The sequence below is a fragment of the Callospermophilus lateralis genome, chromosome 6, assembly GCF_048772815.1.
Source record: "Callospermophilus lateralis isolate mCalLat2 chromosome 6, mCalLat2.hap1, whole genome shotgun sequence".
Taxonomy (NCBI): Eukaryota; Metazoa; Chordata; class Mammalia; order Rodentia; family Sciuridae; genus Callospermophilus; species Callospermophilus lateralis.
The window spans coordinates 158866285-158883250 of NC_135310.1; the positions used below are offsets into that span (position 1 = coordinate 158866285).

Below are 16966 nucleotides of genomic sequence, written 5' to 3' on the forward strand. Positions count from 1 at the left end.
CTACTGACACACCAGCATGATGCCCATCTGCCTTCCTCACTACTAACCCACAGCATGATGCCCATCTGCCGTCCTCACTACTAACCCACCAGCATGATGCCCATCTGCCTTCCTCACTACTAACCCACCAGCATGATGCCCATCTGCCTTCCTCACTACTAACCCACCAGCATGATGCCCATCTGCCCTCCTCACTACTAACCCACCAACATGATGCCCATCTGCCTTCCTCACTACTAACCCACCAGCATGATGCCCATCTGCCTTCCTCACTACTAACCCACCAGCATGATGCCCATCTGCCCTCCTCACTACTAACCCACCAGCATGAAGCCCATCTGCCCTCCTCACTACTAACCCACCAACATGATGCCCATCTGCCTTCCTCACTACTAACCCACCAGCATGATGCCCATCTGCCCTCCTCACTACTAACCCACCAACATGATGCCCATCTGCCTTCCTCACTACTAACCCACCAGCATGATGCCCATCTGCCTTCCTCACTACTAACCAACCAGCATGATGCCCATCTGCCCTCCTCACTACTAACCCACAGCATGATGCCCATCTGCCTTCCTCACTACTAACCCACCAGCATGATGCCCATCTGCCCTCCTCACTACTAACCCACAGCATGATGCCCATCTGCCTTCCTCACTACTAACCCACCAGCATGATGCCCATCTGCCCTCCTCACTACTAACCCACCAGCATGATGCCCATCTGTCCTCCTCACTACTAACCCACCAGCATGATGCCCTTCTGCCCTCCTCACTACTAACCCACCAGCATGATGCCCATCTGCCTTCCTCACTACTAACCCACAGCATGATGCCCATCTGCCTTCCTCACTACTAACCCACCAGCATGATGCCCATCTGCCCTCCTTACTACTAACCCACTGCATGATGCCCATCTGTCCTCCTCACTACTAACCCACCAGCATGATGCCCTTCTGCCCTCCTCACTACTAACCCACCAGCATGATGCCCATCTGCCTTCCTCACTACTAACCCACCAGCATGATGCCCATCTGCCTTCCTCACTACTAACCCACAGCATGATGCCCATCTGCCTTCCTCACTACTAACCCACCAGCATGATGCCCATCTGCCCTCCTCACTACTAACCCACAGCATGATGCCCATCTGCCTTCCTCACTACTAACCCACCAGCATGATGCCCATCTGCCCTCCTCACTACTAACCCACCAGCATGATGCCCTTCTGCCTTCCTCACTACTAACCCACAGCATGATGCCCATCTGCCTTCCTCACTACTAACCCACCAACATGATGCCCTTCTGCCCTCCTCACTACTAACCCACCAGCATGATGCCCATCTGCCCTCCTTACTACTAACCCACAGCATGATGCCCATCTGTCCTCCTCACTACTAACCCACCAGCATGATGCCCTTCTGCCCTCCTCACTACTAACCCACCAGCATGATGCCCATCTGCCCTCCTCACTACTAACCCACCAGCATGATGCCCATCTGCCTTCCTCACTACTAACCCACCAGCATGATGCCCATCTGCCCTCCTTACTACTAACCCACCAGCATGATGCCCATCTGCCTTCCTCACTACTCACCCACAGCATGATTCCCATCTGCCTTCCTCACTACTAACCCACCAGCATGATGCCCATCTGCCCTCCTTACTACTAACCCACAGCATGATGCCCATCTGTCCTCCTCACTACTAACCCACCAGCATGATGCCCTTCTGCCCTCCTCACTACTAATCCACCAGCATGATGCCCGGCACATCATCTTTTTGATGAAAGAATCTGATGTTAATTATTATTGCCCAAAGGTAAGAGTCATAAGTCTGTGATTAGAGTCATTTCTTAGAGTTCCAAACACTCTCACTTAAAGGAGGCTTTAAGTAATAGCAAAGAGTTAGAGCGATTCACCTGCAGACTCTCCTTTCCCACACACTAGGAAGCTGTCTTCACAGTCCTGCAGGATAACCCAGGGGACCACCAGGAGAGTTCTGTCTTGGTTTTGGAATTCTGACTAAATACTTGGAGCAATTACATGGTGTCAGGAATCATAAACCAAACTCATGTTGCTGTTGATCACTAACCAAAATGATCTTTTTATGAATGAGACCACTTGCAGGAGGTGGGCACCAATTTGATGCACATAGCTCCACTAACTTGATACCATGAGATAGAGAAAGCAAGGAGAATTCCTCAACAGAGGGTTAAAAAATGAGTACCTGAACAGGTAAATTGGGTGAGAAAGAGAGAAGAATAGTTTTGAAATAAATTAATTAATTAGTAAGTAAAAATTCTGAAAATTCCCAAAAGACAAATCACACTGTCTATAATGCATTATTTATATACATACATATGCAGGTTTAGATTTACTAATAAATGATGAAAGACAGTTAACCAATATTTTTTTTTAAATAATTAAAATAGTAATAATACAGGGAATAGCAATCTGGTAAATACCAAAGAGGGAGAGAAAGCCTGTTAATCCTATTTTCATTTACTGTTTGAGTAAATTAAATATCAGCCAATTGAGTGTTCATGAAAAACTACTTTTATATTTGCAAAATCCATACTAAAAAGGCTTTTCTATAATAAATATATATAAAATGGTCCCCAGTTCGTATGATTCTGCTTAGAGCTTTCAGACTTTACCGTGGTATGAAAGCAAGACACGTTCAATAGAAATCACACCTCAAATTTCAAAGTTTGATCTTTACCAAACCAGTGATGTGCCGGCACAAAACCCTCCAACACTGCTGGGCTGAGGTAGGGAGTAGCAGCCCCCACCAGCCAGGCAATGGCCCAGGGAATAGCTGAAACTCCACAGTGTTCTTCAGGGCTGAGATGCCCTAGGGTTTCCCTGGGGCAGTTAGTGCATCTCCACTTGGGATGTTTTCAGCTGAATGATGGTATGCTAGGTAGTAACCCTGTTGAGGAATACACACACACATAGTTTTAAAGGATATAGAATTATATACTTAGGCACATGCACACAAACACTTTCTTTCCTCTTAGTTGAGATTTCAAATTAGTTTTCTAAATCCAATGTTTAAAAACCATCTGCGAAAGATCCCATACTAGTTAATAAAATGTTTATGGAAGTTGGGTTATCAGCTCACTTCCAGGAAAAGACTGTGAATGTGGAAATTTATTATTTAGAATATAATCTACAAAAAGAAACTTGGGTCATGTCAGATCACCTGTTCCATAAAATTTTCTAAAACTTGGTGTCCCGGTTTTATAACGTTGTATAATCGGAATTAGCAAAGGCAGGCAGGAAGGTTCATAAATCTTTGAAATTCAAAAATACTTGCTCTTAAAAGTGGAGGGAGAGAAACACAAACCACATAGATTTCTGTTTCAAATTTCCTAGAGAGAAAAGTCCCAGGTTAAACATTAGACACTGCAAATACACCACGTCGGTTTGGTTGTCTCTTCCCCACAACCACTCACCACTTAGAGTTCTGCCTCCAGCTAACAGGTGAGCTAAAATCAATCTTATTTCAACAAACCAACCATCCAAACTATGTAATCACGGGACAACATCAGAGCAGGATCTGGCTGGCTGCTTATAAAGGAGTCTTTCACTGATGTGTGGGAATGTTCCCTGTTGGCCAAGCCAGACACCAAGGCACACCACCTGCACACTTCTTGCTGAAATCAACTAAATGCAAATAAATAGTCCTACCTTTAAAAAAAATGCCTTCACTGCTCTGGGTTGGGTTCACTGAAACTTGATTTGTCGTGTGAGTGAAGGAGACACTATTAGCCTGCTACTTGCAGACATGAGCCGGTTTAGCCATTTTCCCACCGTGGCGACAGACCTGAGCTACATCACATGAACACCCTCTCACAAGCTGTGACCAGCACCACCATGAGAGACCAGCGGATGTTGGCAGCACAATCTGGGGCCAGGGATCAGGTAGACCTCAGAGGCCCCAGGCATCTAGGCCCAAGGCCTCAGCCGCATAAGTATGGTGCTGTCCCCAGGTTGCCCCCACAAGGAAGCCCAAGGAGTCATTGCTCCCATAATCACCCACAATTCAAAAGCACTCCCCAGCAAGTCAGACGTTTAGGTTTACACACAGAGAATTTCTTTTAAATTAAGGAAAAATAAAATTTGAACCATCTAACATGACAAGTTTCTATATCCTAATTTTAAAAAATAAATGTACCATCACTGACCACTTCGTATGATTATTTCTGAGTTCTGCTTCCCTTGTTCCTTGAGCTCACTGCTCTTCAGGTTTGTTTGCTGCCCACCCCCCAGCACACAATCTGTGGGGGGAAATACTGAAACATGTCTTTGGGTGGCTGCTGTGTCTATATGGGGTGAGAAGCTACCTTCACCTCTACATATAAGATCTCACGGTCATGATGTTGCTTCAGATTTTGTTGCTTTTTTAAAGACTCTGACCAGGAGTGCCAGAAATCACAGCATCACACATCCATGCGCATGAAAGAACTCTGAAACCTGAGGAATCACTGCAGGAGTACTGACAGGATGGCTGCTGTTCCCTCAGAAGTCTCCTACCTCCCACTGTCTCTCCATGAAGGACCAAACCCCCTGGGTCTACCAGAAGGTCCCCGTGACAACCTCACCCATGAAACCTTCGGTTATAGAACATCTTGAAACTTGAAGCAATTCATCTCCAGAATCTTGGCCTACAACCGAAATGTGCAAAGGGGAAGAATGTACTTATCAAAAATAGATCCGGGATGGGGTTGTGGCTCAGTAGTAGAATGCATGCCCAGCATATGTGAGGCACTGGGTTCCATCCTTAGCACCACGTAAAAATAAATAAATAAAATAAAAAATAATTTGGAAATATTTCTTCCTCTTTCATTTAAAAAAAATAGATAAAAGGGAATACCATACTTTCTTTCAATAAACATTGGATAGTCCTCTCCAATTTAAAAACATTTTTTTCCTTCCATGTGACCTAAATTCTTCAACCTTTGCTCTATACCATAATTTTCTTTTCCCCTTCTATACCCAGCTATGATGGCAAAGAACCAGTGCACATAGTCTTGTTAAGTATTGAAGCCCCTTATTAATTGAGCCTAAAGAAATCATTTTACTCCCTGCAGTTAAAAATACTTGGTATTAGTTTCTAATTTTCTTATTCTTTCACATGCAGCTTAGCAAAAATCTCTTTCCAGAGTCCTCTTACAACAATTTTCTTGATGTAATTTTGATTGGCACATAGTAAATGTCTTTGGACATCTCTGTGGCTAACATCTAGCCACTGTCTGGCATTCAGCAGCCTTCTGATGCACATTCCTGAGAAAATGTGAAATTATACACGAGTAGCATTCAGTGAGTTTGAGCACAGTTTACTGGTCTCCCAGGGCTGCATGTTGCTCTTTATTTAGTCACTTTTTCCTGCTCTTTCTACCATATAGAAATAATCATACCTCTGTCAAGAACAGTTCCTCTGACTTTTCCCAGAAGACTCAATAAGCTCAAATCTAACAGTTATCCTAACATGCAAATCTAAATACTGAGATTCTAGCAGGTGCTCAGGTATTTAAATTGCCAATAACTGAAAGGTACAGTTTTGCAGAGCTTAAATCTTAAATTATAATCTTACAACATATTTCTCATCTTTCCCCTTCTGAATTTCTCAATCCTGTGCAGTATAAGAACAATACGCTCTTCTCTTGTTAGTAAGTGTTGCTACTGAAGTTGCCAAAGACCTGCCTTTGAGTGGGAACTCAAATGAAATGTTACACCAAAAACAGTTTGACACTTAATTAGGTGGCATCTTATTTATTTGTAATGGTCAAGTAATATCATATATTTATTGGGTACAATGTGATGCTTTGATGTATGTGTGAATTGTAGAACAATGGCATCAACAAATTAACATACTCATCACCTCACTAGCTTATATTTTGTGATTTTTAAATTTTATTCTCTCACCAATGTTCAAATATACAATCATTGTTATTAATTAAAGTCAGCATGTTATGCAATAATTCTCCAGGACTTATCCCTCTTGTCTGAGATTTTGTCTCTTTAACCAGTTTCCTCCCTTTTCCCACCCACATCACCCCCATTCCCCTGTAACTACCATTCTACTCTCTATTCCTTCTATTATTTCAGCTTTTCCAAATCCACACACGAGTGAGTTCATGCTGTTCAGTCACTGAAAAAGGAGATTCTAGGTGGGGGTGTAGCTCAGTGGTGGAGCACTTGCCTAACATGCTTGAGGTCCTGGGTTCCATCCCCAGTACCATTTTTAAAAAGAGAGAGAGAAAGAAAGAAAATTCTGTAACTTGTAATAACATGTATGAACCTAAAAGACATTATGCTAAATGAAATGAACCAAGCACAGGAAGACAAATAAGTGGTGTTTTTAAATATATGTATTTAATTAGTAATTTAACTATTTAATTAGATTTTTTCTTTCAAGTTTTATAATTATTTTTAAGTGTTCATTAAATTTATCTTCTTGCTTACAAGAGCTTAGTACTATGAAGAAAAATAATACATGCTCTAAAATGCATACCTATCAATTTCACAGAGAGTAACCAAAATCATATTTAAATGCCAAAGAGAAGATGAAAGACAGTTGGAACAAATGTTAATGGCCACACTAAAATCACCGACCTTTCAGATATTGATCGTGGGTGGTCAGCTTCTTAGCTTTGGACCATAGGGATCAGGGTTATAAGCTTGTGATCACAGCTGATCAGAGTTATTAGTGGATGTCTTTCATTAGACTAACATCTTCCATGTTGGCATAAGGACTCCCTCACTCTTACCAAAATGTACATACACAGCTCAACAGAGAGGGAAAGGTAAAACGAGAAAGTGTAGAAGAAAATGAAACACCATCAGTTATTCCTAAGCAAAAATCTCTGGATAGAGCCTCGGCACGGAGTCACCCCGTCACTCCCTCCTGGAGCCTTCCCGGGGCTCACCGACCTTGGTTCTCCTGTTTTCTGATGGCCACACACGTCCAAGGCACATGTATACAAAGGTGCCGCGCAGGGTTGGGGACAATGCTTCTCTCCCAGCAGCTGTGTGGCAGAGGTGGCAGGAGGTGGCATAAAGCAAAAGATGGGGGAGGGTTTACAAAGTGGGTTCCACTGTGTCTTTGGTTCTTCAGTAACTAGTAGCCCTGAGTCTGACGTGCGGTATAAGTCATTCCTCAGGTTAAGGATAGAACTATCCAGGAACTTCACTCTTCAGTGGGTCCTCTCTGAGTCCCCATGGCCCTGGGGATCCAAAGCTGACTGACAATCAGGAAGGTGGACCACCTGGTTCCACGCTCTCCTGCAGCGCAGTTAGTGATTCACTCTGTTTGATGTAGAATCCCTGTCCCAGCCCAAGAACTGTCAATAGTGAACTTCGTGTCGGCGTCATTGGAGATCACAACTAATGATTAAGCCAAGCAAGGTGAAGTTTTAATAATGAGAGCAAAACCTGAAGGGCATTTATCTGAGTGTGTGACCTCAAGTACAACTCAAATTCCACACACTTTCCCACAGAGAGAAGTTTGGCAGGTTCAAACACTCTTCCCTTCTCTCCTCCTCTCCATGGTACTCCAGAAATTTTCCATCCCGCTAAAAAGGAATAAAGTTCATCCAAGTGGCCCATGAATGAGACCTGAGACTGTGTGGCCAGGGGATCTGGTAAGAAGCCCACCCCACCAGGGGCTTCCGCTCCCGGGTGGACTTCCCGTGGGGTCTGGCTTCAGAGTTTAATTGGCGGGTTTCATTTTAAAGCCACACGTCTCCAAAACAGAGGAGGCAGAGCGGTTCACGGGTAGGTCACTTTGATGAGGGGAGCCTGCCCTGTGCTCTCTTTGGCACCTCAGCCAGCACAGAAGGAAGAGCAGACACAGGAGGGGAAACCCAAACAGACCCTTGGTGTTTATAATAGGAAAGTGGGGAAGGGGGAGAAATGATCTCTACTGCTGACCGTAAGAAAGTGGTTGGCAAGATTCAAGGGAAGAAATGAAGCTCTAAACTGATCCCACGTTAGACATCAGTGGGGACGTGGGCGGGGGAGGGGGGGGAAGGCAGCGCCAAACCTGGAGCCTGAATGGGCTTACGGGCCACAGTGGGTTTTTTTTTTTAAATATCTTTATTTTATTTATTTTTATGTGGTGCTGAGGATCGAACCCAGGCATCACATGTGCTAGGCAAGCGCTCTACCACTGAGCCACAACCTCAGCACACCACAGTGGTTTTTAAGAAGGGAAGTCCAATGCTAAGGTCTGAGTTGTCGGCAGTTCTCTATGACCTGCAAAACCCACTCTGCGTCTACAAACCACTGGTAAATTTCACGGCACACAAACTTGCATGGGTGGGTATTGCATGTGGCGTCAGGGAAAGGATTTTATCTCTGGTTGATGGGGTACTGAACAAGACAACCCACAAACTCAACAACACTTTGGAAGCGGATGCTCAGAAGAGATGAGTGTGAGGTGTAAAATTCTGCAGGAATTCATGGAATCTTGGGAAGAATGTTGGAAATTCCAAAGTCTAAGCAAGCCTACTGATCCTGATCATAGGAGATGGACAACCCCAGCTGTTGTTCAGACTACAGTTACAGAAGTGCAGCAAGGGGCACCATGGAGAAAGGGGAGGAAGGGTGTCTCCTAGACACTCACTGACCAGCTCTGAGGGGAACTTAAGGAAGCAGAGGTCAGTTCTGGGTTGCCAGAAGTAACTCCATGTGCTTCCTTTGGGTTAGTGGAAGAGGTCCAGCTCTGCTTTGCTCTGTCCCATGACAGGGTCACAAAGGAAGAGGAGGAAGACTGGCTGTCCTTACCGGGTCTCTTCAAAGTCAACTCATGGAAGACAAGAGCAATGATATGAATGCCCAGCTGACAAGTGCAGCCTGGCTACCTGGACCTGCAGTCAGAAAGCAGAAACCCTTCTAAGTTACTAACTAACCAGCAACCAGAATGTGCCATGGACATGGGTGAGGGACTCTGGGAGCGGTGAGAGGGCTGGCTCCCAGCGCACATGGGGACTTCCCAGCCAGAAGGCTCCAGCTCCAAGCCACGTGTTCTGCATCACCCTGTAGAAATGCAAAGACTTTCCATAGCAAAATGGGCTGGGAATCATTTGAATGAACTTGCTTAAAGCGGTTGGGGGAACTGGACTAGGTAGACTGGAGGGGGAGCTTTTATTACGCAGGTCCATCACAGAAAACTCAATCTGCATGAAATAACCTCCAATTTGAGGGAAAAGCCCCCACTTTTGTGAATAAGGAACTTTTCTCATCCTTCATAAAGACGTATCTTTGCCTAAATATTTATTATGCGACTACTGCACTGAAACTTGCCCTTGAAACAACTAAACCACCCAATTCTGGTTCAACATTTAATGCTCTGATTCCCTCCCCTTATGAGCTGTCATGTTCCAAAGAACATCAGTGGTGAACGGTACTGAAGCTGTGCAGTCTTTTCTCAGTAAACCCTACTGCTGGAAGGAAATCCCCACTTAGATCAAGAAAACAGAATCTGTGACTCTTGTGAACGGCCAGTGTCCCACCAAGTCTGTTCTCGAAGTCTTTAACATAAATAGTTGTGACCAAAATACTTGACAGGATCAGCTTAGAGGAGGAAAAGCTTATTTTGGCTCATGGTTTCAGAGGTTCACTCCATGTCAGTCCGCTCCCTTGCTCTAGGCCTGAGGTGAGGCAGAGCACCATGGCAGGGGGGCAAGGTGGAGGGAGCTGAAAGCAGAAAGAGGAGGAGCCGGGGACAAGACATAATCCCAAGGGCACCCCCCCAGGGACCACCTCCTGTAGTCATTCCCACCCACCTAAGTTTACCCCCAGTTAGTTCACTGGCATTATTAATCCACCAAGTGGACTGATCCACGGACTAGGTAGCTTTCAAAATCTAATCATTTCACCTCTGAACACGCCTGCATTCACACAGGAGCTTTGGGGTATACCTCATATCCAAACCATAACAATAGTCTTCCAACTTACAAGCTTGTTGGATTCCAAAAGTTTGATTGTAAATCACTCATGGAAAAGAGAGAGGTACTTTCTCATGGTAAGAATCACACAATAGGTAAGTCCTCAGGGCACCTACAAATCCTTTTTCTCTTGTTCTCCACCCAAAATAGCAGCATAGCTGTCCCCCTTATCTGCAGAGGATATGTTCCAAAAACCCCCATAGATTCCTAAAACCATAGATAGTACCAAATCCTATTTATACTATTTTTTTCTTATACATACAAATCTATGATGAAATTTAGTTTATAAATTAAGCACTGTAAGAGATTAGCAACAACAAAGAAGAATAGAACAGTTATAACAATGTATTATAATAAAAGTTATGTGGCTTTCAGTCTTTTACTTACATAAAGCACTGTGTGACTTCTCTTTGGTATATCCTAATTGCCAGAATCACTACTACTGGGCTTTGAGGCATTACTAAGTAAAACAAGGATCACTTGTATACAGCACTGCAATATTGACAGAATCCATCTGACAACTGAGACAGATTCCAATGATTAACGAGCAGGTAATATATACAGCTTGGATACACTGGACAAAGGGATGATTCATGTCCCAAGTGAGATGGAGCAGAATTTCATCATGCCACTCAGCATAACCCACAATTTAGAACTAATTGTTTATTTCTGAAATTTTCAATTTAACATTTTTGAAACAACATTGAACTTGGGCAAATGAAACCACAGAAAATGGAATTGCAGACAAGGCAGGATTACTAGAGAACCAATAGTTGAAGTGATATTCCGATGGAAAAGGGGCTTTCAGAGTTCCCTTCTGGGAAGCTGGAAACAAAACCTCCCTTCCTGGCAAGGAAAGTAGAGGCTGGTCCTGCTCAGAGTAGGCCTCAAGGTGAAGACCATAGTATGGACTTTGGGAAGGAGGGTCTTCTGCTGACAATCAAGATGGGGAATGAGAAAGGAGGGAAGCAAACACGCTGCTTGTCTACACTGGAGGGAAAGGCTGGGGAGGAGACTCATGGGAACGCTGGGCTTGGGTGGCTGGGGCTGAGGAGCGTGGACTGCAGCTTCTCAGCACCTCTTCCCCTCTCCTGGGCATTCCCAAATCCCTTCTATCTTTTAATGCCTACTGGAAAGCTTCGTGGGGAAGGACTAAGAAGGAATAAAGGCTATAGCAGTGTCGAAGGGGAAAGGAGGAGGAGGGCCTCACCAGTAAGGAACAGCAGGGAAGAGACACAGGCTTTCCCACATGAGGGGTGCAATCACAAATCAGAGCCCTGTGTGGGGTTCAAGCATAGGCCCAGAGTAAGGAGAAACAACAATTATTGTCTTCAAGGTAGAAGAACAATTAGCAAATCAAATTAACTAGAGTCCTTGCCAATGTTTCTGCTAATAAAGCTAAAATTTTTAAAAGTATTTCCAACAAATGGGTTGCACCCTGCTGCACCAGGCCCAGTGTCTTAGTCAGAGACGGGAGACCAGAGTGAACACACTAGCTCATGGCTCAGGAGTCCACCATCTCCAGACGTACTGCAAAACTCCAGCCCGTGGCCAAGTGGCCTGCAGCAACAGACGCCCTCCCGACAGCACCAAACCTGAGACTAACTCATTTATCTGTCCTTCATTCATGCTCGCTGCAGGTACTAACTGGTAGTCATTCTTTAGCTGTGATATAAGCACAACCTGAAAAACTTCTGCCTATGTTAAGCTATAAAGTTCATCATTTTCATGAATAATTGATTTGATCCACTTTGAAAAATCAAAACAACAAACCAAACTATTATTTTCCACAAGGCTGGAGAATAGCACCTCTTTCCCCCAAACATCTGAATGGTGGATTTAAGCCCCTGTCCTTCACGTACTGCATACTCAGAATTTCTTCCATGGGCCTGTTCTCTAGCTGTGTGGGGCAGGGGGAGTAGAGGGGGGTGAGGGTCTCTCTGGCTAAGCCACACTGTGTCTTGGCTGGTAGAGCTCCCTCACAGCACTTGTTTCTTTGGGGCCCAGTGGGGAGAGTGACCACAGACTGGGCTGCTGGACAGAGTCCAGGCTGGGTCTGCCTACAACCTCCCCTGTCCCGACACACTCACAGCTATTCGCCCTCAACTGTTTCTAAACTATTTTTCATCCACAAATGGAGGAACACATCCTGCAGAACCACGGAAAATTCCAGCAGGTTTCAGAAGCTGGTGGAATGTGGTGGTTTGAATATCTTTCCCACAAGATCGTCTTTGAATCTTCATGCAGGCTTCTCCCAGCCAAACTCCAGTGAACTTCAAGACAAGGGAAAGGGCAGGCGTCCTGTGTTCCGATATCATAGCAAAGCCACATGGGGTATCCATGTGTCCCCTCTGACTGCCTCGGGGGGGGGTCAGAGGGGTCTTGCTGGTCTTGCTGGTTTCAAACACTGTACTGTCAGGAGCAAGCTCAGAATCCTCCCACATTGGACGGGAAAAGTGTCTATGGATTTCCACCAGAACGCATGTGCCTAGGAAAATGACGGACGAGTTCCATCTAATCCTTCACGACCTAGGATGCCTGTCAGTGTCGTAAATTCTGACAGTATCCTAAAGAATTTTCTTTTCCTTAAAACATATAATGTCCCATTTAAATACATTTGAGAACTTATCTTTTATAATTAGAATGTCATCCGAATCTCTGAGACACATCCTAAGAAACAAACCCCCCAAAATTGTACTATTATTTATTTGAACTTACAAAATAGAATTTGTATTACCTCTGTATTAGCAACTTCCATTGGTCTTTTCTTGATTTCTCCTATGTCCAAGTAACTGGGGGAAAAAAACAAACAGTAAGGGTTGCTTTTATAGGTTTTAAGTCAGTTATGTAAATTTCAAGCATTATTAAAAAGTAAAGTAAGTTATAAGAAATGCATAGGCCTAAGGCAAAAATCAATAGGTATTACATCAGTAAGAACTGCTTTCAGCAACACCACCAGAGCCAACACTTATCTACCTAGAACTTCAAGTTCAAATATTCCATTAGGGAATATTACCCCCTTAATAGCCGCCCACTATCTGTACTGTATTTCTAGTTCTAATATAATTTAATAAAGAATGTCTTATGTGTAAAGCTTCTTAGCAGTTCCATTAATCATGAACTTTAGGTCAAAGGAAGTACTGACTGTGTATATTAAAGTAACAGCTGGGTAAGGCGGAAAAACCATTTTCCCAGTGAAAGCACTTCATGATCCAGAAATGCCTGGTCATGTGGGAGGGTTCCAATCATGCAGCTTGGAACCAGAAGGGTGGACCAGTTAACCTCTGGAGACTCCTATCAATCCATTACTGTTTGCCACAAGTATTAACCCGTGATCATTCATTAGCTATTGAGTAAGCACAACCTGAAAACTTTGCATTTTTTTTGAGGTTAAGCTATACATCCATTGCTATGACTTGGCTTCAGTTTTAAATGGTTCCTAAACTGTGCCTTATACATAAAAGGTGCAAATAAACATTTTAATATAAAAAAACATAAATCTAGCATTGATCTCAGAGCCATAGATGTAGAGACAGACACTATTTCAACTACTGTAATTGCCAAATTACCAAAAAAAAAAAAAAAGAGTTCTATTAGAATTAACTTTGGCTATAGAAATGTTTTATCATGACTGCTGTTGTGCTGTTGTTTGCTTTTTTTGACAGTATACTTTACCTAACTGATACCTCTGTAAATTGTCATGTTTCTCTATTAAATATTAGTTACATAAGACAATATGAACACTCCCCCATCTTAGCAATAAAATGAGCCTTCTGTGAACATGCACGGACCTATTTCTAGGATTACAGCAAAATGCTCTACCATGTGCAGGAAAGTGGCCTCAAATCCACAAGACTAATGTGGTAGACTCCACTCCAGAAAGTAAAGTTCATGTTTTCCAGATTATGGGGACAATTATGGGGAAAACTGTCTCTAGAATCCTCTGCTGTAAAATAAAGTCTTAATAACTACCAGAGGTTTAGATATGGTTTCAGAACTATTAGAAAAATTGAAGTTAAAAAAAAATCCAGCAGTAATGTGGTCATTTCCATTTGAAAAATATTTTGCTGTCTTCCCCAGCATCATTTTGGATCTGAGTGAAAGCCCACACATCACCCTCAATACATTTTGAACTGTCTTTTGTTCTGCTCGTTGCTGCAGTTGTTACACAAACTTATAGTGCTACACTTCAAACAGATTCAGCATTTGGATCTTCTTGGTATCTATCATTATAACACAAATACTGTGACTTTGACACAGATAAACTAGTCATCTGTCATCATGGAAAACTAACCCCAGTCCCTATTAACAAACCCAGTTGTTTTTGTGTGAATTGAAAGCAAAAATAGCCGGCAAATCCCTTACATGTCCATTTAAAGTGATTGGAAGTGCAATTTCTATTTGGTCTGGAACTATGTCATTTTATCTTGTGAGTTGGTAGTGCCAAATCAACATAAGAGAATGTGAATTACTAAAATAAGTTTATAATTTTCAGCTGTTCCTAGATTCTGAGCCAGATTTCTATTTCCATGAAATTACTTTACATAAATTACTTTATATGAAGAGATGCCATAATCTATATAACACTTGGGTATTTACCAAACACATGCTCATCCACAGCATTCACTTTTACAACAACCCTGTAAGGCAGGAAAGGTTGTGTTCCTGTTCTAAATTAGGAAGCTGACTACTAGGCCCAGGGACTTGCCTGAGGACACAGCTAAAGGACAGAAAAGTCTCAAATCACCTGTTGAAAGCTCCAGATTTCTTTTATGCAGTTTCATTAGCCCTTTTCTACAAACTTAGAGAAAGCATACTTAAGGGAGGTTTCACAGAAGGGAAAAATAAATCCAAGTGTATCCCTCACCTTCCACACAAAGAATGCCTGGTGTAACAGAAAGCAGAACACCTATAACTCAGCATGAACAAACTTAGGTAGGGAAGGATGATATTACAGAATGTTAGTGATATTTGGAAACGGTTTTCTATACAGTTAAAAACAAAATTGGAAAATAGATTTATGATAAACATTTCTATTTATTGGTTGCTATCCTGGAGTCCAAGATGAACTTTAATTTAAACGTTCAATTTTAAAATCATGGACTATATAATTAGCATATGAACCAGCAATTTCATGCCTACATATATACTCAAGAGAAATAAAATCTCATAAACAAATGTTCATAGAAGCATTATCCATAGTAGCCAAAAAAGTGAAACAACCCAAATATTCATCAACTGCTTAATGAGCAAGCAAATGTGCTACATGTGCAACATGGAATGTTATTCAAAAACAAAAAGAATGACATATTAATACATTCTACAACATGAATGAACATTGGAAGCTCATGGTAAAAAAAAAAAATAAGTAAGACACAAAAGACCATATATTGTATCATTCCATTTATGTGAAAGGTGCAGAATAGACCAGTCCATGGAGATGGGAAGTAGATTAGTGGTTATCAGGATTGGGAAATTGGAAGGCAAAGGCTTCTTTAGGAGAGTGATAGAAATGTTCTGAAATTACTTTGCAGTAAGGGTTGCACAACTCTGTGGATATGCTGAAAAATCAGTGAAATGGGTGAATACACTGAAAATCAGTGAAATGGGTAGGTTTTAAGTTATACAAAACATATCTCAGAAAAGTTGTAAAAAACAGACTATAGAATCCACCTGTCCCATAATGCCTACCTCCACCAACTCTCAACCCCAACATAATTTTGTTCTTCTAGTTGCACTTTTTTTTCTTTTGTTGTTTGCATTAAAATTATCATGTGCATGTCATCTCTCCTGCTAGACTGCAAACCCCTAGACAAGGAGTCTTGTCTCCTTCATCTTGGTTCCTTGCAAAGACCTAAGCACAATTTGCTAATTCATGGAACATCTACTATAACCTGGCTGCCTGCCAGAAACTGGGAAATTGACCCCTGTCCTTGTAAGTCTAACTGAGGTGCTGGAGGCAGCACTAGCCTTTCCCAAGCGTCATAGTTATGACCTGAGCTGGCAGATGGTGGAGGAGGGTCACAGAAGTGGAGTTTGGTCCATTCTACTTGGAATGAAAGTTGAAAGAATTTAAACAATGTGGGGGGTGGGATGCAGAGCAAGTTTCTCTTCTAGTGATAATTTAGTGTCCAATACTTGTCAATTTTTAAGAAATCTTTACTGAAACTAAAAATATGGATTCAAAAATAAAAGGCAAAAATAGAAGAAAGGGGGGAAAAGCCAAACAAAATGCATAAGTATTATTTGGTCACTAAACCGTACAAAGATACTTTTTAAAATTAAATTTATTGTTGCTTATACACAAATCTTAAGTCTATATCTAGGGCTACCCAAGCAAAATTCCTCTTCAGTCCCAGTTTCAACCTCCTCCCCACCACCACATGGCCAAGTCACAGCCACTCGACCCAAAGAGAAGTGGACGGGGCGCGCGGGGGTCTTTCATTTCCTCGTCACCCACCCACTCTGGAGCACAGCAAGGGAGGTGGAGGGCGAGACCACTCACTTGAGTTTCTTGAAGGCCTCCTGGCCCCCCGCCACGTAGTTGCCCCCGCTCTCGATCTGGTCCAGCTTCCGGATGCGGTGGCCGGTCCGCGGGGTGTAGATGTTCCTGACCGCCCCGAAGGGCGCCTGAACGCCGCCGGTCACCTCCTTCAGGAAGACGTCGAAGCTGGACACCTTCTTCTCATGGATGACCACGCGGCGCCCCGCGAAGAACGGGTCCCCGTTGCGATACACCAACACGCTCTTCACCACCGGCTGGGACAGGTGGCTGGACCTGGCGCTGCTGCCGCTCATTTTCCCGCGGGACGCCTCCCCAGCTGGCTCCAGGCGGAGGCTCGTTCTCGGCCCCCGCGGCCCCGCCGCGCACCGGAGTGGGTCGCCTCCTGAAAGGAACCGGAAAGGGAGAAGCCGCAGGTAGAGGAGAGGGGACAGCTCTGCGCCCCGGCGCACTCGGCGGAGACACTGCAGGCTGCGGGACGGTGGGCCTTCAAGTAGTTCACCGC

At 43.4% G+C, this 16966-nt stretch overlaps 1 protein-coding gene across 1 annotated transcript in view; it reads right to left on the minus strand.

Moving 5' to 3' along the window:
- The window catches only part of Dcdc2 (doublecortin domain containing 2), a 143945-nt gene extending 127188 nt beyond the window's left edge, over positions 1 to 16757 (minus strand). Inside the window, exons 1-2 of the mRNA XM_076857932.2 lie at positions 16465 to 16757; positions 12697 to 12751 (exon numbers count right to left, since the gene is read on the minus strand). Coding sequence (XP_076714047.2) covers positions 12697 to 12751; positions 16465 to 16757 — 348 coding nt within the window. The remainder of the gene's footprint in view (positions 1 to 12696; positions 12752 to 16464) is intronic.
- Positions 16758 to 16966: the final 209 nt, after the last annotated feature.